A 22,760-nucleotide genomic window follows, 5' to 3' on the forward strand; every position below is an offset into this window, starting at 1 on the left:
TTGCAGTTCTTTTCAACACAACATCCCTGGATTTTCGCCCATCTTTGAAAACGCTCCCGGAGAAACGAAAGTGACAGCTTTACTCTCGAGATAAACACTGCACCCAAGCTCCAGCCTGATGACATTGACCACATTAGTGCTTCCCCTTCATTCGACAAACACATTTTAAATTGAACATCCTGCTGTTCTCCATGCTCAGCATTTTAAGGACCAAAATCACTTCACTCTCAATCTTCTTTTCACCAATGAAAACATGCCTAATTCTGTAAGTCTCCTCTTATAATGGAATAGGTCACAATTTCTGCATGCTTCACACATTGCTTTAAATTGGGAACTGGAATCAATCTCAAATTGCACTCCCAGATAAACCAGATGCTGAAAATATAAACAGTAATGGGAACAACTACTTGGGCCAATACGTCTGTCTCTTGTACAAGATCAATCCTGTTCAGCTTCTTAGAATATCCCTCAATTCCCTCACTCCGCAGATGATTCAATGGCAATTTGAAGTCTTTGAAATTATTTTCATTAGGAAACATTCACTCCTATACCCCACCTTAACATTCACACTTATTAACCTGCAATCCTCAATGTTTGAAGTTTAATTTTGTACTCAGTTTTGCCAGTTCACATGATTCTCTTGAAATGTGAGTCACCATCTGAGGAATAAAAATCACAATTTTCTCTACCTGCTAAAAAAAAAATAATTGTCCCTTGTAACCTAAGAATCTAATGAATTGATTTAGTCTCCTGTACAGCTCTGGGGATGAAGTGTAACAGTGAGGCTTCACTAGGCACTGCAATGCAAGTACTGCAATACTTTAATAATAATGAATTAGACTTTAAATCTTCATGCATCTCCACACTATTGAGAACAGTCCCAGTATGGAGCTGCAGCTCATAATAAAATTGCTTATGGGAGACACGATTCTCTCGACGTAGCAAGACTCGAATCATGAACATATTGGTTGAAACTTCCACATTTACGGAAAAAATGCTAAATAAATTAAACACAAACAAATTTGCGTTATGGTTTCCACATCTATTGGCAACATTTGTACTGTATTTTTATTTCATATACATTTTTAGGATACTTCTAAGGACAGCATAGTATTAACACCAATCATTATTCCAAGAGCTTGTGGCAGATGGTTAAAGTGAGGAGGCCCTAAATAATTCCAAGACCATCCCTTCACTTGCAGAATACAAGACAGCACAGAGGCCATTAAGGGAGGTCATGTTACATTGAAAAAGACTTTCCAAAGCAATGGCCAAGCATGGACACGTTGGGCCAAATGGCCTGCTCCTACACTAATTATTTTGTATGTGCACCTTTGAACGTTTAAAGGGTTCCATTTTTCAGGTTGTTTACAGTTAGCAATAAAATTATACATCTGGAATTTAATTGAAATGCTTAGAGCAGGTTCATGCTGACATTCATATTGAATCCAAAGATAAAATAGTTTTCCCAAAAATTTTATCTTATGATGAAGTTTTCATTTCAATTAAACTTGATTAAAACCAACCATATTATTGGCAAGTTAAGCTTAACTTTAGCTACTGATGCCACTGATACAGTGCAGCATTTAAATAGCTTTTGAATATCCAGATGTGTATTCCAATTCATTTCAAGTTAAGGAAGAAATACCCCACTTGGTCAATGACAGCCCTCCCAAACCTGGCCTGCAAGCTCTCGCATTCATTGGAACTGTTCTTGTATCTAACCCTGAAGATGATAGCACTCAGTGTACCAAATACTCACTCTGCTTTCTCATCACTGCGCTCTATCAGTAGGCAGGGATATGCTTGTTAGGGTTACCTCAGTATACTGTGTAATGATTTGATATGTATTAACAGTATGAAAGACAAGGTTTTCATTGTACCAATTTTTTAATGACAAGCAGTGTGACAGATATTATATATCTTGCAACAGAGCAAGTGCCCCTGCCCTATTAAACATGTCAGACCTGATTTCTGCTAGGTCCAAAATAGGCTGCCCATTGGAATGTTTTCAAAGACAGCAAGTCCATGGATTGATCCCAAAACCATTACCTTCCACAGTAACGTGGGGAGAGATGGTAGCTTTAGAAAAACGCTTGGCTGCTAAAAAGTAGACTTCTCCCGACCACAGGCCTGCAGAGTACAAATGGTCTTTGGATCTTTGACTGGGTGCTCAAAGGGATGTTTGGGTACTGGACAAGGCAGTGATCTTATTTCTGCTTATCAAAAGGTTATAGTTAAATGTCTGAAGACTGGGCAAGAAAATGGCTGTAATGTTAAATTTAGAATTAGTTGATACAGGTCACATGGATACGCTCTAAAAGTCACTATATACAGCATGAGTTTTGGGTCAGCCTGGATCTCTTGCTCTGTGAACAAAGGAACTTGGGTTTCAAACGATCACAGTGAGGGTGTGCAGAGCAGTTCCCACAATATTCCCGTCGTCTTCTCCAATTCAAACTTCCCCTGGACCTCAGACTAAAAACACATTACCCCATCTTCACTTCTGAGCTTCAGCTTGGCAAAATAAAGTTGCTCTCCACTGACTCATTTCCTCATTTACACCTCCAGTAGTGTTCCTCACTCTGCACCTGTGTCGTTCAGACTGGCTTCACACTGAGGGGAATATGCACATTCTGAACCAGTTATAAAAATGGTACAGATCTTACACTGTGACATTGTGTTAAACATAAAGACAAAATTCCAAGGGGCAGTGTGAGCAAGGGGGTGGACCCCATCTATTCAATTACAGAGTAAAAAAATCCAATTTGTGTGTAGGGTCTGGGTTTACACCAATACTAATACTTGGGCATAAAAAAATATACAATCAGGACCAGTAGGGAAGTCCACTTATTGAATGTCCTCTACTATTTAACAATATCATGACTAATTAACTAAATATTCCCATCTACCCATGGCAACCACTCACTCTCACTTGTCAAAAACCCATCTATATTCACCTTAATTTCCTTCCCCCCCACCCCCCAAGACTTCTTCTCATACCTACCAAAGAATCAAATTCCCAAGGCAAATGATTCTCAGGGGTAAAAAAAAACACCCCATCTCTATTTTAAGCAGATGACCTTTATTTCTAAACAGAGACTCAGAGCTGTAGAAAATAACCTCATGGTGATATACAGGTGAAGGGAAGCAAACAGGGTCCTCCATGGACTCCACTCTGAACCCCAAGGCTTTTATTTCTGGTCCCATTTATATTTACACAGTTCTTCACTTGTCAGAAACTGCTGTGAAACACATTCACACTTTACAATGTAAGCTTCTCAGAAGAGGGACTTATTTCAAGTAGATTTTCTTTTTATAAAAGGTTTTCACAGTTTGAAACTACTTCACTACAGATTACTTATTTACATATTTTTCAGTTAAAGTTACATTCAATTAGTGCACAGCAGAGGAAAATGCTATGATGGAAATAAGAAATATTGGTTATGTTACAGAATATAAACACATGCTGAAGGACGACAGGCTAGAAAGCAAACTCTTCTTAAAGCATACCCAGTTACTGCTCCCAGTAACACAAGTCACGGAGAGATCCCCAAGTTTTGTATCTTCATGCTCTTGCCAATCTGCAGCCAGAAGATCGAAGCCAGGATCAGCCCAGTAGCCAGAGAGGATTACATCACAGTTTGAAAGGAAGTAGGTTAGCAGGAGCAACATAGCAGTGAGGAGCAGGAACCAGTCTCATCATCACAAGCCTACAATGACTTTGGGCTAATCTACACTCAGTACCTTAAAATGGGAGAAAAATCAATCAACAAATTTTATAATACTGCTGGCAACCCAAGTTTCTGCAACCTAGTTTGCATCTTTAAATCTCTGCAACATCAAAATTTTGTTTGCCTATTTGGGTGTTTTATGGAAATCTGCTAACCTAAGTGCATAGATCATGTGCCTTCTTAATCTGATGAATAGCTTTTTGCCAATTAATTTGAAATTATTAAAAGCTCAGTACTACGGGATTTGAATAGCTATAACACAGGGTGAAAAACAAAATTCACCCACTGCTCATGCCAAGACAAACGGGTAGACATGATTTCTTAGGGCCTGGCAGAAGGGTGCTGAAGCCTCCTGGCTGGTTACATAACCAACAATGTCATGCACACAAGTGAACACAAATGCCAGTTCCTCTTTCATCTGTGCACCGAAGTAGACTGAACACAGACCAAAACTGTGATATTTTACATAGAAAAACATAATTATTCCTTCTTCAATAGGGGAGCGAGAGTAAGGCATGTCGGGGAGGTAGGATGGAAGAGGGAGAGCGGGAAAAGGATAAGCAAAAGAGAGGAAAGGAGAGGATTTTTGAGACAGAGAGAGCAGGCGAGAGAGAAAGGATGTGAGAAGGTGAGGAGGCAAGAGAGAGAGGATGTGAAAGAGGAATGTGAGAGAGAAAGGAGCTGAGGCAGAGGGAAGAGCAACCTGATAATCTAATTCGGTGCTGTTCTTTGAAGAGAAATATTACCCAAAGAGCAGGACATTTAAAAAACAGTCCAAAGCCTGTTTGGGCCTGCAGTGGATTGGATAGGGGCGTGTTGCTCTGTAGATGTTTAAAGGACAACCTTGCCGGCAGAGATTTTAATTCTGTCACAATAGGCAGTTCATTCATGAGACACTGAGGCAGTGCTCTAATGACCACTCACCAGGGACTGATAAATATGCTAAGTAATAAAATTTACAGCAGTCTCATTCATTATACAAGGCAGGCCACAAAACATTCTTCGGACACTGATAGATGCACTGCTTTTTCCAAGCTGCTGCGCTCAGATTTGAAAGGAGGCCATTGGGTATCTTTTAATCAGTTGTTAACCTGTCAGTGGACGAGTTGTCAGCAGTGGCACATGACTGCTTGGACTCTTTGGTTTGCGGCTGGATGCTGCCCCAAGCATCCAGCACAGTGCCACACCGCTTGTGGTGCCAAGCCTTGTGCGTTCCATTACCGATTTATTTTCAGCTCTTTGAAGCCTGTGCAGAACCACTTCAAACACTGTGCTGCCTTTCTTCACAAGAGAGATGGTGCATTTACTGTTCTGAGGACAGCTACAGCATAGCCAGTGAGCTTAATGACTCACCAGCACACAGACCAAACCCAATAAACTCAGCTCCATTAGAATGGCATAGCAGACACACAGAAACTAGTTAGGCTATTAGAAATTGTTTCCATCATTCAGAGCCATTACGGTCGATATCCTGCCCCAACGCTCTCCCTTTAGGTTAAGAAATACCCCTAGTGTCCACTTTATCAGGTACACCTATCCATTAATGCAAATATCTAATCAGCCAATCATGTGGCAGCAACATAATGCATAAAAGCAGCTTCAGTTCTTGTTCAGACCAAAAATCAGAATGGAGGAGAAATGCAATCTAAGTGACTTTGATTGTGAAATGATTGTTGGTGCCAGACGGGGAGGTTTGAGTATCTCAGAAACTACTCATCTCCTGTGATTTTCACGCACAAGTCTCTAGAGTCTGCAGAGGATGGTGCGAGAACCAAAAAAAAACACATTCAGTGAGCAGTAGTTCTGTGGGCAAAAACATCTTGTTAATGAGAGGGGTCAGAGGAGAATGGCCAGACTGGTTCAAGCTGACAGAAAGGTGACAGTAACTCACTTAACCATGCTTTCCAACAGTGGTGCACAGAAGAGCATCTCTGAATGCACAACACCTTGAACCTGGAAGTGGATGGGCTACAGCAGCAGAAGACCATGAACATACACAAATAAACTCAGTGGCCACTTCATTAGGAACAATAAAATGGCCACTGAGTGTATGTCTATTTACTTATATTCAATGACTTGCTCACTGCTGGAAAATTCAACAGATTCACCATCCTCTGGGTGAACTAACTTCTCCTGACCTTGGTTCTAAATGGGATACTCCACAATCCAAGTCTGTGGCCCTTGATTCTGACCTTCTCCAGCCACTGGTATCATCCTCCGTGTCTAGTAACTACATGCATGTGTAAGCAAGAACTGAATATACGCTCATAACTTGGAAAAAATAATTTTACTATTTCACCCTATCACAGTACTTTTCATTTTTAAATTGTTTTCCATTCTGTCTGTCAGCACACTCCTCTGCTTCTGCAGCAAGAAAGCCTTGAAACGCAAGCCAATGTTATTTATCAGCCAGCTTTCTCCAATTACCTACTGTAAACATTAGACAGGAAGTGCAAGGTCATTCCAGAGTGGAGCAGTCAGTGGCTGTGGGGGGGGGGGGGTAGGAGGAGAGGGAGAGAATGTTTGAGCACGTGATCTGGAACAGATATCAAAATGCCAGTTTAAGTTCCCACTCTCAAGTTGCAGAGAAGTCTGTAACAACTGTCTGAGACAGACTGGTTCTGTCGCAACAACATCAGCCTCTGATTTCACAAAGACATGAGAAATTTGGCACTGGGTACCACTTTAACCATTTTCAGATCACATTGAGCCATTCCAGAAATTTACCCCTTTACTCAGCTCATTCTGACACAGATAAGTGTCAAGGCCAGAATATTTTGAACCACAATCAGAATCTATTGTACTTCCACCATCCTTATTGTCACATGCTTGCCACACTTCTAGTGTGGCTTTGGTATTATTAAAGATTTTCCCCACGTTCATTTAAGAGTCCTAACCACAGCATCAACATCATTTCCCTCTTATAACAAGAGATACAAGAGTAGGCCATTTAACCCCCTAAGTCTACCCCACCATTAAATACAATCATATCTGATCTGCCCAAACCTCACCATATCTTCTGTAAGAATATCTGCACAGCATCTACGAAGAACATTCTACATTCTTCTCCTCTGCACACGGGTTACCTTTTGGTTCTCAACAGTACTATTTTTTTCCAAATTTCCTGTCTGCTTATATTATTTTCCTACATACCCACTTCACTTTAATTTCTTTTAATGTTTATTTTTGAGTTTTGTACAACCTGTTTGCATTTTGCAAAACCAAAGCTGTGATATACAACATTAGTATGACTTGTTTGGTCTTCTCTTCCTTTCTTTGCATCTTGTCAAGGCCAATGGGCCCTTGATTTGACAGTCCTCTCTCTTTATGGAAAGCATGGTTATTCTAAACCTCTGAATCCCTCTACAATCGAGATCTGTGGCATTATTCTGGTCAGTTTTTCTCCACAGGAAGTGGTCCCTGATGATAAGGCCAGTAGTTATTGCCCATCATAAATGGCCCTTGAATTGGCCAATTTGCTGGGACATTTCAGAGTCAAATCAGACATGGGCATGCTTGCTGTTCATAATGGAAATTACTGAACCAGATGAGTTTCTAACAAAAACAATAATCTGATAATTTCAAGGCTATCATGACTTGTGTGTTTTTCAATTCTAGATTTAACTGAATTCAAATCCAATGACAACTACAGGCCATTAGTTCAGGCCTTTGGGTTACTGGTCCTGTAGCACAGCCAATATTTTGCTCCACTACTGCTTCTATAGGAATCAGGGCTACTTGTGGAAGGAGTTTCTGTCAATGAACCCTCCTCCTAGATCAGTGGGGGCCTGATATATTTGTCACCATCTTCCAACCCTTTCCCCTTTGAAAAAAAATCACTGCAACTGCACTACATCACTGTCTCATTTCAGAGTCAACCACTAGAGTGGAGAATACAAAAACCCAAAGGCAAGTCCTGTCACCGTAAGTGGATACATTTGCTACACTCGTCAGTGCACAAAGCCCTCAGAGGAAGTGAGAAGGCTTTCACTCCAAACTGAATCAGCCCTGCTAAAGTGATGCAATGAAGGAAAATGATAACAAGAGATAACATCTTGCACTTTGATACAAGATGCTTCCTACCAAAGAATGCTGGAAACAGGAGCAAGAGTAGGTTACCCAACCTCATCTGCCATTCATCAAGATAACTCTTGATCCTCTACCTCAGCATGTTTTTCCAGCACAATGCCAGTGAGCAGAGATTCCTTTGATGTCTAGATATGCATCAACTTGTAACAAACAAATTGCAGGGAGAATTCAACAGGTCAGGCAGCATCTGTGTAAAGAGGAAGGGTCACAGGCCAGAAACACTGACCGTTTCCCCTTTCACAGATAATACCTCACCTGCTGAGTTCCCCTTCTCCAGCATTCTGTGTTTTTTTTTTGTTTCAGATATCCAATTTTATTTTAATTTTCATTTATAAAATATCAATCTATGTTTCAAATAGACCCGTGGCAGGGAACTCAACATGCTCATTACCCATCTTTTTCTTCATTTTAGTCCCAAACAACCTGCTCCTCATTGACAAAACTGTGCCACACAGTGCAACACTCTTTCTTTAAAAAAACATCTTCCCCATGGAAAGGTGGGAAATTTTACAAATTAAAAATAAATATTCATAGCTAGAAACACTACCTTACTTTTTAATACCACAGTTCACTAGTGGGTGACAGGAGAATCCTGAATAAGTGGGTTTTGGCGACTAGTTACCCATATCCATCTGATCTTGCTCCATCATTCAATTATATCACGGCTGATCTGCCTGTGGACTCGGCTCCGTCTTCTGCCTCCCCCCCACCCCCCCATAACACTCTATTTCCCTGCTATGCAAAAACCTGTGTCTTAAGTATATTTAATGAGATAGTCTTTACTGCTTCACTGGACAGAGAATTCCACAGATTCACTACTCTCTGGGAAAAGCAGTTTCTCCTCATCTCTGTCCTAAGCCTATTCTCCTGAATCTTGATGCTATGTCCCCCTAGTTCTAGTCTCACTTACCAGTGGAAACAACTTTCCTGCCTCTATCTTATCTATCCCAATCATAATTTTATGTGTTTCTATAGATCGGTCTCTGGTTCTTCTGAATTCCAGTGACTATAGTCCCAGGCAACCCAATCTCTCCTCATAGGTTAAACACCTCATCTCCAGAATCACCAGGTGAACCTCTTCTATATGGCTTCCAAAGCCAGTATGTCTTTCCTCAAGCACTGCGTGCTGTACTCCAGGTGCGGCCTCACCAGTATACTGTACAGCTGCAGCATCACCTCCTTGCTCTTAAATCCAAACCCTCTAGCACACTCTGTTCAGAGCTGCCACAAGTGCTTCGACCACCCAATTCAACGATAAAATGGAAAAATGTGCCATAGATCCTAAATAATCCCCGGAGAGACCCCACAGATGAGTGTTCACCTAAAATAAAAGGCGAAATTCAGACACTGCCCAGGAATCACTTTGTACACTCTGACTGGTCTGGAGGCCAGTTTTATAGCTGTTTTCTTCTCTGTAGTATGTTGAACAGAGAACCTAGATTATTGCTTCAAGATATAGTATCTCAGCTTCTTTCTGGCTCTTCACCACACAGACCCCTGACATTGTGAGACACGAGGGCAATCTGTTTCTCTCCTCATTCCATTACTCCCACAGCAATGAAACCCAGCCACTGATGGCCAGGAACATTATTAAAGGAATCGAAAAGCAAAACTATACAGATGCTGATAGTTTGAAAACAAATGGTGGATAAGCTCAACTTGTCAGGCAGCATCTGTGGAGAAAGGAACAAATAATGTTTCAGGCCAATGTGTGAAAGCTCATGCAATATCTGTTTTGCTTTCCACAGATGCTTCCGTACCTACTAAGTATTTCTAGCATTTACTGTTTCTATTGGCAGAGTTGAAGGGCAGCAACCTGCCTTTAAGAAGGTAGTTTCAAACACTATCAAAAACCAGGGCATTCAATTTGGACAGTCAAGCAAAAAAACTACATAGCCAACTAAAAAGTCATTGAAAATATGACAGGCGTTTGACTGAATACTGACAGCTCCAATAAAAGCACATATTATTGAGAAAGCATTGGGTTGTCTGCAGCAGTGAAGCATGTAAAATAATTTCACATGTACCACGCTGTTTTCTGACCTCGTCTACTTTATCAGATGGAACTAAACAAGTGCAAATTATGCCTCAACACTAGGCAAAGGGGCTCTTATTGTCCCGTATCGGACCGCAAAGCACTCCAGCGTGTGGTGAAAACTGCCCAGCGGATTACCGGCACCCAATTGCCCACCATTGAGAACATCTACCATAAACGCTGCCTGGGCAGGGCGAAAAGCATTGTCAGGGATGCATCTCACCCTAACCATGGACTTTTTACTCTCCTCCCATCCGGTAGGCGCTACAGGAGCCTCCACTCCCACACCAGCAGGCACAGGAAGGGCTTCTTCTCTGAGACTGTGACACTGCTGGACCTCTCATCACAGCGCTAAGCAGTATTGCATCCATATCGTACTGTCTCAGTACTTTTATATTTGTGTGCTGTAGCACTTTTAAAAATTCGCAATTATTTTGTAAATAACACTATTCTTTGCATTTCTGGTCAGATGCTAAATGCGTTTCATTGGCTTTGTATCTGTACTCGGCACAATGACAATAAAGTTGAATCTAATCTAATCTTAGATCGAGAAAGCTGCTGATCATTAAAGATCACGCACACCCCTGAATCCTGAATCTTGTTAATTTAAACTGAACCCGTGTGCCTGAAAGGCGATGTCAATCAGTTCAAGGTATTCCTTTACAGTGGCTAAGCAATCAAAGCCTCAAACACAGGGACCTCAAATGTGCAGTTAGATGGGCAGTGGTGCTCACACTGTGCCCTCTGATAGGAATTGAATGCCTATCACCCAGTCAAGAGCAGGCCAGCTCAACAAACACCGTTAGGACTGGTGGCCCCAAATCATTTGAGTCAGAGCACTACCACCCTTAAGCAGGCCCTTCAGCCCATCTAGTCCATGCCAGCCAGGTTTGCCTAGTCCCATCTACCTGCACCCTGCCCATGGCCCTCCATACCTCTCTTATCCATGTACCTATCCAAACTTCCTTTAAATGTTACAATTGACCTTGCATCTACTACTTCCACAGGCAGTTTGCTACACACACACCACTTTCTACAGAAAGAAAATCCCCCTCAAATAATTCACCTTTCACCCTAAACTTATGACCTCTAGTTTGTCTCACCCTGCCTGAGGTGATAAAGTAGCCCAAATCACCCAGCGTCAAGGGATTCTTAATGAGGCCATTAGATTCCAAGTTTAAATTGCCCTGTACCAATACCCATGTCGGTGAAAGTGGCTGAACTTCACTTTATGCATTGGTTTATTGATCGACCTCTATCCTCAGAGCTTCCAGGACTCTCAGACCCATCAATACTCCAGAAACAAAGTGTGTATTAAATAAGGGCTTTCTATACTTCCATCAATGTGATCCAGAGCGCGCACAGGGATTAGGGCAGTGGATAAGAGGCACGTAAACAAGACAGTTATATTACTGGATTAACAATCCACAGGTCTGGACTAATAATGTAAAGCCTCTAAGTTAAAGCCCACCATGGGAGCCCGAGGGTTTGATTTCAGATAATTAAATAAACATGAATTTATTTTTTTAAAAAAAGGCATGGAAGAAAGGGCTTTTGAGGGGAGGGGGGTGTGAAATAAAGAAATTGACCAGTTCAAAGCTGCCATCATACATCTTGATATGGCTGATTGGAATCAGGTTTATTATCACTGACATATGTTGGGAAATTTGCTGTTTTGCAGCAGCAGTATGGTACAATACGTGCTTTCAATCACAATAAAAAGTAGTGCAAGAAGAAAAAGAAATCGTGAGGTGGTGTTCATGGGTTCATCGTCCATTCACAATGGTGTTCACAATGGCGGAGGGGAAGAAGTTGTTCCTGAAATATCTTCAGGTTCCTATACCTCCTCCCTTATACCCCTCCACGTCTTGGGTGATGGGGATCCTTCATGATGGATGCTGCCTTTTGAAAATGCCCTTGACGGTGGGAGGTTCATGCCCGTGACGGAACCGGCTCAGTTTACAACCCCCTGCAGCTTTCTCTGACCCAGTGCAGTGGCCTTGCCACACTAGATGGTGATGCAACCTATCAGAATGCTCTCCATAGTACTTCTGTAGAAATTTGCTAGTGTCTTTGGTGACATACAGAAGTAAAGGTCATTAAAGGACACAGGCAACAGTGTATGGAAGGCCAATGTATCTAGCCAATAATTTTCATTCTATGAGGCAGAGATTTGACAAGTTATGATGACCCTGATAAAGGTGCTAGTGATTAAGACAGTATCAGTCTGTGGGCAGTGTGAAGAACAGTAAATGGCAGCCTTGCTGGTGAAAGGGCAGCCTTGTGACCCATCACTGACTCGTACACTTCAGCCATTCAGATCATTTGCATCAGCCCACACTTCCCTATAAACGTAACGTGTCAATGAGGGATACAACTGTCCCCAGCCTCGTCAATGACGACCAGCATCTGTTTCTCTGTGTACTGAATTAACACCAGTCTGCAGCTCTCACAGATTAATCAATACTCCCTTCCACTATCACACTTAATACAAATTCCTTGTTTCCGGAATTCAATTCAATCCAAAGTGCTTCACAGGAGTTATGGCAATGGGTAATTGGTATGTTAGCATGATGGTTATGTTACTGGATACTGATCGCACAACAGCATTAGAATGTCTGTGTACTGAATTACAACTACATGGTATGGTAGCGTAGTGGTTAGCACATTTTACAGTCCCAGTGACCTTGGTTCAAATCCCACTGCCGCCTGTAAGGAGATTGTACATTCTCCCCGTGACCACGCGAGCTTCCTCTGGGTGCTTCAGTTTCATCCCACGGTCCAAAGACGTACCGGGTGGCAGGACAATTGGTCACTGTTAATTATCCTGTGATTCGGCTAGGGTTAAACTGGGTGTGGCTGGGCAGTGTGGCGTAAAGGGCTGAAAGGGCCGATTGGGTCAGAGGGAGGCAGACGGGGGGGGGGGGGGGAGAGAGAGAGAGAGAGAGAGAGACACACACACACACACACACAGGGGCGGGGGGGGGAGAGACACAGAGACAAAAATGATCACTCTGCACATTGAAGCCATCGTTCCTGCTCACAGCCTCAAGGAGGTGCTTTACTACAGACGGAGGATTTTTGAAAGGTTGACCCCTTGTCAGAAGCCAGGTGATTAATTTGTATGCAACAAACTATGAAGCAAACTGCTTCTGTGCAGCTGATTGGAGGATGGCAAGCAAGAAGACCCTTGTGTTTTTTAAAACTACACCATGGCATCTTTTACATTCATCCGAGTGCATTTAGGTTTAATGCCTCGCTTGCTGGACATTCCATTGTGGCACCTAATTAAATTTGTTGTTCAAGTTCCTGATTTGAACTGAACCTACAGTCTGAGGTGAGAGAAAAATCTCAAATTACCAAGGCACAAATGATCACCTTCCAACTTGTACTCCTACCACTCCACCACCCCCACCTCCTTATTCTGGCTACTGCCCCCTTCCTTTCCAGTCCTGAAGAAGGGTCTCAGCCCGAAACGTCAATTGTTTGTTCATTTCCATAGATGTTGCCTGACCTGAGCTCCTCCAGCATTTTGTGCGTGTTGCTTTGGATTTCCAGCATCTGCAGAATTTCGTGTTTACAATTATCATTCGGTCTGGTTTTGTAAGCACCATGCAAAGTAGAGACAGCTGCCAGTATAGACCAGCTATTCAGGAATAGAAATTTGACCACTTGGCCCCTGAAGTTTGCTCTGCCATTTAATGGCATTTTGGCCGATCAGAGTATAACTCAGCTCCACATTCTTGCATTTTCATGGTGACCTTCCCCCGCCCCGCCACCCACCCCCGTTGCTTACCAAGAATCCATCTACCATTGCTCTCAAAACACTTAAGGAAAGGAATTCCAATTTCACACTCAAATGGGCAACTCATTTTTAAAATAGTGATCCTAGCTAAAAAATACCCCCACAAGGTGAAACATCCTCTCCACATCCACACTGTCGAGATCTGTCAGGATCAAGTCACCGCACACTACAAACTCCAACTGATACCAGAGTAGCCAGTCCAACTGTTCCTCAAGAAACAAGCCATCCAGTCTAGCTTCCTTCTCTGAACTGCTTCCAATGTAGTAACAGCCTTACTTGAACAAGGAGGCTAGTATGGTACATGGTACTTCAGCTGTCAACTCATCACTGCTCTTTATAAATGAAGCAATAATCACCTTATTTCTGTTCTTGCACAGAACTCCACTGAAAAGCAAAATGCTGCAAGTGTTCAAAATATAAAGTGAAAACAGAAAATACTCAGGACACTCAGCAGGTCAGGAGGCATCTGTAGACCGAAAATTAAAATTAACTTTTCAAATCGAAGACTCTTCATGAAACCAAGACAAGCCAGAGGTGGAGGGGGAAGAGAGAATTGTGAACTTATGTTATAAAGTGGAGGCCAAATGTTATCCCGAAGAATCAGGTTGATAATCACTGGTGCAAGTCCTGTAATGTGCTGCTTTGCAGCATACATCATAAAAGTTAATAGGTTACAATAAGAAATATGAAATAAATAAATAGTGAAAGAGTGAGGTAGTGTTCATGGACCATTTGGAAATCTGATGGCGGAGGGGAAGAAGTTATTCCTAAAAAGTTGAGTGTGGGTCTTCAGGCTTCTGTATCTCCTCCCTGAGAAGAGGGCATGTACTTATTGGTGAGTGTCCTCAATGACGGAAGCCACCTTCTTGGACTGGTTTTGGTGCTCCAAGGAGGCAGTACCAGGTGATGCAAAGGCTTTCGGTGGCATGTAAAGAGGGAAATGAAAACATGCTAATCATCTAGAGAAGTGAAAATAGAAGATGATAAATGAAAGCAATTATAGAGGAAGAGCAAGAAAGAGATCACTGGATCCTTGCTGCTAAACTAGGTTTATCCCAAAGCTCCCAGACTTTGAACACAGGGCAGGATTTGTGAGAGGGAACATGTTTAGTCTGGAACCAGTGCACTGGACAGAGTGCTAGCACACCCTGACAAAGACCAGCCTGCTGTATGTACGCATCTTTCAACCCAACCAGACCTGGAATCTTCCACTCGCCGCACAATTGGGCCTGAAGTATTTTAGTTGATTTTTGTTGTCTCCACTAAGCAATTTGGAAAAACTAATTTTATATTGAGTCTTTATCATTTAAAAAAAACTATAAAAATGCTAATATAGAATGAAATGTGGCAGCCTAGCAGCCTGAATACTTCCTTTACCCAACTGCTCCGAGGCAAATGAAGCCATCAGCTGAAGTATACAATTTATGAAGCTCAGACAATTTTATGAAAATTGAAAATTCATTCCAAGTCCATCAAAGCCAGCTGCATTCTTCATTTCCATTAAGATGACTGAATTATTAACAGTAGCGCAAGATGAAACCCTCTAACTACATGCTGCAAAACCAGGAAAGCAATGGCACATTTTAACCTTGGTTTACTTTCCTCAGACTGTTCTGAAAGCTCTACCACTTTCTTGCATTACGTTTTCGTGCTTTGACTCATAGTGGATGAACCTCACCCCCAACCCACAATATATGAATAAGTGCAGGTTGGACTGGGAGTGGTTAGTGGGTCATCAGAAAGCACCAGAGAGAACTCTGTATATCACTAAATGCCAACTTGCTCTTCAAAGCCAGAATTACTTTAGGTTGTCGAGACTCTCAGCAACTTCCTTTCAATGCATCCTTTCCATTTCACTATTTTTTGTATTGTGACGATCTTTGCATGTTCTCTGCTCCTTCATTTCCTCCCTGTTCACATTTCTGAAAGCCTGACTGTCTACATTCAATGCGAATACACAAATGCATATGTACCTTGAGCCTGCAAAGGGTTTCACACCAGAATGTCGACTGTTTATTCTTCTGCATAGATGCTGCCTGACCTGCTGAGCTCCTCCAGTATTTTGGGTGTGTGTTGCTTTTCTTCCCTTGATTGAGAAAGCATTGGGGCAAGAACTTTCATGTGGATGTAAGTGGCATAGTGTGGGTAACCTGTGTCATCTTTCTTGAGGGCTGGGGTAGAGAGGAACTGGATTAGGATGTGATGAAACATCAATATGAGCGCCATGTGCTCGACACCAGGAGAAGGCATCTACTGTTGAAAGTGACTCCACCCTGCCTCCAGGATCTCAGAAAAAAGGAGCTTAATGCAAGGAAGCGCCAGTGATTCAGGTGGAATCCTCACTGTTCGAGTCTCCCAATTCAGAATCAGGTTTATTATCACTCTCATATGTCACAAAATTTGTTGTTTGGCAGTCGCAGTACAGTCCAATACATTAAAATTGTGTGTTGTTCAGCCATTAAGACAAGTCTGACTCTTTGTGACCTCATGGACCATTGGGTCCATAGGGTTTTCATGGCGAGATACGGAAGTAGATTGCCAGGCCTTTCTTCTGCGCAGATACTGCTGCTGCCCAGGTTGAGACCCGGCTGGGGTTGAACTCAGGACCATCTGCCTCAAAGTCCAGTGATGATGCCACTGCACCACCAGCCGGCCCACATTAAAATTACTACCAGTTAAAGAAAGAAATAAATTTAAAAAGAGAGCAAGATGGTGAGATAGTGTTCATGCACTGTTCAGAAATCTGCTGGCATAGGAGATGAAGCTGGTCCTAAAAATGTTGATTGTGTGACTTCAGACTCCAGTACCTCCTTTTAATGTAGTAATGAGAACAGGGCATGGCCTGAATGCTGAGGGTCCTTAATGATAGATATTACCAAATGTCACAAGCGAGGCTTTGCACAACACCTAAGTCACAGCAGACTCTGTGCCTAAACACGCCTCGTGCGTTAAAGAGTCAGTAGAATCTCTGGACACGCACAGAATTCATTAAAATTCCATTGTGCAGCATAAAATGTAAGGCTGCACTATATAATTTCTAAGCTATTTTCTTTTAAATGAGCCCTACATCATACAGTCAGTCATTCTTTGGTTAATCCAGTTTTCTTTGCCATCTCACCACCTCCTGCTCTTCGGATGTCAGCCTTTTGCTGAACTTCTCAATAAAGGCAACAAAAAAAAAACACATCTCTCTTTCATTGCTTGCTCCAGCCCATCACTCCATCATTCTAGTTAACAGCCTCTCTGACTGGCAGTTCCTAACCATGTAATTTTCAACAAAGTAGTCTGATTCCAAGCATCAAATTCTCACTAACAATATTTGCGAGCATGTTTCGATCACAGAGAATACTAAAGTGCTACTCATAAAGGAGTTTCCCTGCTGTACTTGCACATCCCATCAATCTCACAGCACCATTCTCACAGCCCCATCCTATTACCTCCTTGTATACTCAACTCCATCTTCCTCCGTCGATCGATTTCAGCACCATCTCATTTAGTCCTCCACAGGTATTCCCAGGAATAAACCTCAGTCCCATAGCAACCAATATGAGAATCAACCCTTGCAAGTCTTCCTCCATCACTGCTTAATCTAACAAACAGCTCCCGATTCCTGCCTTTTTATCAGTGGTTGAATTTGGATGTACGGCATGATAACTTGTCATGATGCTGTTAGAGACAAGGCTAGAAACTTCTTAAAATACATCCAGGAGGAATCATGCACAGAGCTATCTTGGTAAAAATATATACCAATGGCTTTTTCATTTCCTTCAATACAAAGGGGCAAGAGAAATTACCCAATGACGATGAGGCTGTGCCGAGAGGATCCACTGATCTACGGGAGGACAAGGAAACAGGGAAGACAGAAATTCTAAAATTGTGATCAACAAATTTGTGGCTTAGCAAAGCAATAAGGGCAGAGCAATGTTTAAACAAGTAATACATTCAGCACAAACTACTGATGACTTGTTAAAAGTTATTGTTGACCTAATTAAAAAAAACTGCTTGCCACTTGCAGCAATATGAAAGAAATTGCAATTAATCAGAAATTTCACTTCCCTCTGTCCGTGCAAAGTATTTTACATTGTTTTAAAATGTATATCTATTTGTGTTGTAGTGAACACAGTACAGGAAGCTCCCATAAACATAAGTAAAAATACAGATAGATAATCTTTTACTTGTGCAGTTGGACAGATAAGGTGACAATACCCTTGCTCAATTGTGAACAGTCACTGAATCACTTATGCTAACCAGAGAAAGAGAGGGGCAGCCTTGGTTTAACATGAGACCAAGACTCATGTTTAACAACTCTTGAATGGGGTTTTAACCGACAACATTCTGGAAAAAAATATCAGCCGTCGAGATAAACTTCAGGTTTATCTCAATAAACTTAGATATGGGGTGGCATGGTAGTTTACTGATTAGTGCAATCACTTTAAAGCGCCAGCAGTCATTGATCTGGGTTCAGTTCCTGCTGTTGTCTGAGAGGAGTTTATTTGTTCTCTCTGTGATTACATGGGTTTCAGCCAAGTGATCCGGCTTCCTCCCACATTCCAAAGATATACATGTTAGGGTTACTAAGTTGTGGGCACGTTATGTTGGTGTGGGAAGCACAGTGACAATTGCTGCCAATACCCAGGTTGACGCAAAATGATGCGTTTCAATGTGCGTTTCAATGCTTTGATGCATGTAGGACAAATAAAGCTAATCTTTTTAAAGGTTTCGAAGACAAGCTGTTTGTGGCTCACACATCAATGAATACAACACCAGCACAGTAACGACACCCAGTTGGTTGTATAGTTGGGCAGAATAGGGAAGCTCTGAAATATGGACATGTTGAAACAAAGTCCGATTTAGATGCTATCCATCTGAAAGCATTTACACCAAAGTATATTCAAGGAGGCCAGTGACAGATTTGGTGCAAGCTTCATCCACAGTTAAAACTGAAAATTCAGCAAGAAGAAGACGTGCATCATTAACACTCGACAGACCTAAAAATGGAAATTTGCTCTGCAGCAGCATGTCCTTTGCATTGCTTCGCTAAATAGCTTTCTTGATGGTGCCTTACTGGAATTACTGACTTGTATTTCGAAAACGCTGCATCAGTTCGGATCCAAATAGAACATGCAGCAAGAACGGAAATCTCACTTAAGGACAGAGCCAAAAGGCAGCTCACCCTACAGCTGGATGCCAATATAAGAGCTAGTTTGCAGTTTTAGTGACCAGCAATTTCAGAGATGGGAAGAAACCATTCAGCCTATTAGATCTATGCCAGATCTTAGAGCATTCTTGTCCTTCTCAATCTTCCATTTAATTCCTGGTAATATTCACACAGCACTGGGATAACTACACTCACTAGCCCCATTATAGAAATATTCCTGCAACCAATGATCTCACTTTAAGGACTCTTTATCTTGTCATCTCATGTTCTCATTCAGCTATCCAGAAACAGCTTCTTCCCCTCTGCCATCCGATTTCTGAATGGACATTGAACCCGTGAATACAGCCTCACGACTTTTTTTCCAGGAACTTTATATATATGTATATTTAACATATACATGCACATTAGCAGCAGCAATACAGTGCAATATATGCTAAGTATTTTTAAAACTGAATTAGTGTATATTATATACACACTTACTGTAATTCAGTTTTTAGAAAATATATTTAACATGTTTTGCACTATGTTACTGCCGCCAAGTTAACAAATTTCACAACGTATGCCCGTGATATTAAACCCCATTCTGATTATTTATATTTGCATTTGCCCAGTTTGTTGTCTTCTGCACTTCAGTTGATCTTTCATTGATTCTGTTATAGTTACCATTCAAAAATTTGCTGAGTATCGCCACAGAAAAAATGAATTTCAGGGTTTTATATGGTGACATATGTATACTTTACATAAATATAAATTATATATATAAAGCTTACTTTGAACTTTGATTCTCCCACCAGCTATCTGTACTAGGAATAGCTTAATGTAGCAAATTAAACTAACAAACAGCAAGCTTTTGGGACATGGGGAAAAAAGTGGATTACCTGGGGAAACCCATTTAGTCGCAGAAAACTTGCAATCCCTTTATAGACAGCACCAGAGGTCAGGATCAGAGTCAGGTTACTGAAGCTCACAGGGAGCAGTGTTTCCTGGTAATACCACTGAAGATGGTAGCCACAAAAGGCAATGTCTTTCTTGTCTGTCAATTTGATAGGATGTGCATGCACAGGAAGCACGGGGTTACTGTAATCAGGCCACAGCTGCAGCTATGCTCGCTACAATACAAAAAAAAGTGTGTGCATTAGAAAGAGTGCAGAGAATATTTACGAGGACTTTATCAGGGCTGAAGAATTTCAGCCAGGCTGTGGTTATTTTCTTTGAACTGAGATCTAATAAACCCAGATGGAATGGTTAGGAAGGACTGCTTCCCACAGCAAAGTGGTCAGATTTAAAAGTAAACGATGGAAGGATTAGAGAATTTTTTCTCCTTGTGGAGTGAGTTAGCCAACGTCTGGAACTCAGTTCAGGAAGCGGTGGAGGCAGAAAACTGCAGTTTTTAAAAAAAATTACTTGAATATATACTTAGTGCTACAATCTAGAAAGCAATGAGGCAACAGGATGAAGCCTGCACACAATCATAACAGACGACTTCTGTGTCATGGGTTTCCATGATTCCAACCATCTGTATGCTAAAGGCAACACACACAATGCTGGAAGAACTCAGCAGGCCAGGCAGCACCTACGAGAAGGAATAAACAGTTGACTTTTCGGGTCAAGACTCTTCTTCAGGATCCATCAGGATCATGAAGGGTCTCCACCTGAAGCATCAACTGTTCATTCATTTCCATAGATGCAGCCTGACCTGCTGAGTTCCTCCAGTATTTTGTGTGTGTTACTCTGGATTTCCAGCAACTGCAGAATCTCTTGAATTTCTGCTACAAGGAATGCCTCTCTTAGCAAATGTTACCAATAGAAGTGAGAGCACCTTAATAATTAAAGAACATTATAAGCAATGGCTGGATTGCAGAACTATACAGTACCGTCATGGAAACTATGAGCAAAGTCAAAACTCTAGTTGATGACTGGTCAACTCTCACTGTTGACTTAGCTAGTTTCAGGCTGTTTCACAGCGACTCATGTTTTACCCAAGATGACAGTTTAATCCTGACTCAGCTTCCGTCTCCCATCCGTATATCCCATTAACCAATGGAGAAAACAACCTCAAGCATGCCTCAGCTGAGGAAAGAATTCCAGTTGCTGGAGGTATTGATCTGCTCTTGGACACATATCGGGAGAGCCACATACAGTTATGACGCTCTGTGCTCAGGTAAGATGCATGCTTACATGGATGATGCCACATTCACAAGCAGTAGTCCTGTAGTGCAACAGTCAGTGTAATGCGATTACAGCGCCAGCAGCCCGTGTTGAATTTCCACTGGTGTCTGTGAGGAGTTTGTATGATCTCCCCGTGACCACATGGGTTTCCTCTTGGTGCTCCAGCTTCCTCTTACATCCCAAAGATGTACCAGTTATTAGGTTAATTGGCCACATGGGTGCAACTGGGTGGTGTGTACTCACTAGGTGGAAGGATCTGTTACTGTGCTGTATCTCTAAATAAATAAAGTGAGCATACTGGCTCAGAATCTGAACCAGGGATCAGATGGTTTAAATTTTATTCAGATAGATGCGCTTCAGGATGTCTGGGCTAGAATCCTCCATGGCACTCAAAACCAAGATTCCATTTTGTTTGGAAACCCTGCAAATAATAGTGCTCAATGTTGTTTTGCAGAAGCTGACAACACTAACAAATCTAAGTTCCTTTTAGAAACAATTATCGAACTGACAGAAAACCACACAATAATATCCTTATTTTCCAGCCATCGTCATTCACCTTGATATGCCAAATTGGACAGAAGCCTCGGTCATGTTTAAAAGCCCTAACTGATTCATGGCTGAAGGGAACATTTCTCAAATTGGAAATTTAACGAAAAAAGAATAAAAACAGATCAACAATCTCCAATTATTAATTCTATTTGGAAGGTACTTTATAATCAGAATTCTTAAGCTGCAATAGACAGAATGCCGTAACTTGGCAAACTCTTCAAGTGACAATCAACACTCAGGCAACATGTTTTTTAAACAGTTCACCAATATTCATGATTGTTAACATTAACAAATATCTCCTATTATTAATTAACCCATATTGTTTTCTCTTTCTCAGAAGGTCAGCACTGCATTTCACTTTTCTCCCTCAACTTCTCTCTTCTTCCAATCACCATTGTGTCCTCTTACTCCTCTTCTCCTTACCTACCTCCTTCTGGTGTCCCTTCTCCTTCCCTTTCCCTCATGGTCTGCTCTCCTCTCATATTAGATTCCTCCTTCTTCAGGCCTTACCTCTTCCACCAATCACCTCCTAGCTTCTCACTTCACCTCACTTTCCCCGCCCCTACCTTCTTACTCTGTCTTCTTCCTCCTTCGTTTCCAGTCCTGATGAAGGGTCTCAGGCTGAAATGTTGTCTGTTTATTCCTTTCTGCCTGACCTGCTGATTTCCTCCAGCAATTTGTGTGCGCTGCACTGGATTTCCAGCATCTGCAGAATTTCTTTGTGTTTATGATACATTTCACTTTTTGCTGTCTCCAAAGAGATGAAGCAGAACTATACATTGTGTTATACTCTCAACAGGCAAAGCACTGGGAGTGCAATTTAATCCTGTGGGAAAGAATACGGTCTTGAAACACGTTGGGGGACTATTCCCTTTTTCCTTAACACAGGATATTGAGCCTCATTCTATTCATAGAAGCTCTAGTAACAGCAGGTTCCTCAATTACTTTGGCAAGAAGACATTAACTTACGATGATAAACCTTTAAACTACCACCTATCATTAATAGAGCAGTTACGCTTTACTATTGAAGCAGCTTGATCGATTTAGCACCAAACCGTAATGGCCAAATTGTCACACACCTGGCAAAACTTAAACACCGATTAACATCCAGGTGATGATTTTTTTTCCACCTTATAGCTTGTTGATAGCTGTTGAGTATTTCACAAAAAACTGCCGTCCATGTTGTTAATCTAAATTGTTTTCCTCCATCCATTTTGAAAC

At 41.7% G+C, this 22,760-nt stretch overlaps 1 protein-coding gene across 6 annotated transcripts in view; it reads right to left on the minus strand.

Moving 5' to 3' along the window:
* The window catches only part of nectin1b (nectin cell adhesion molecule 1b), a 544,761-nt gene that overhangs the window by 335,431 nt on the left and 186,570 nt on the right, over positions 1 to 22,760 (minus strand). The window contains exon 6 of one of the 6 annotated variants that reach the window (XM_063038126.1): positions 1,523 to 3,584. The exons of the other annotated variants lie outside the window; for them this stretch is intronic. Within the exon in view, the coding sequence (XP_062894196.1) occupies positions 3,445 to 3,584 (140 nt within the window). The 3' untranslated portion in view covers positions 1,523 to 3,444. Of the gene's footprint in view, positions 1 to 1,522; positions 3,585 to 22,760 lie in introns of those variants that run through there. 6 annotated transcript variants of the gene reach the window in all.

This window comes from Mobula hypostoma, chromosome X2, assembly GCF_963921235.1.
Source record: "Mobula hypostoma chromosome X2, sMobHyp1.1, whole genome shotgun sequence".
NCBI classification, from domain to species: domain Eukaryota; kingdom Metazoa; phylum Chordata; class Chondrichthyes; order Myliobatiformes; family Myliobatidae; genus Mobula; species Mobula hypostoma.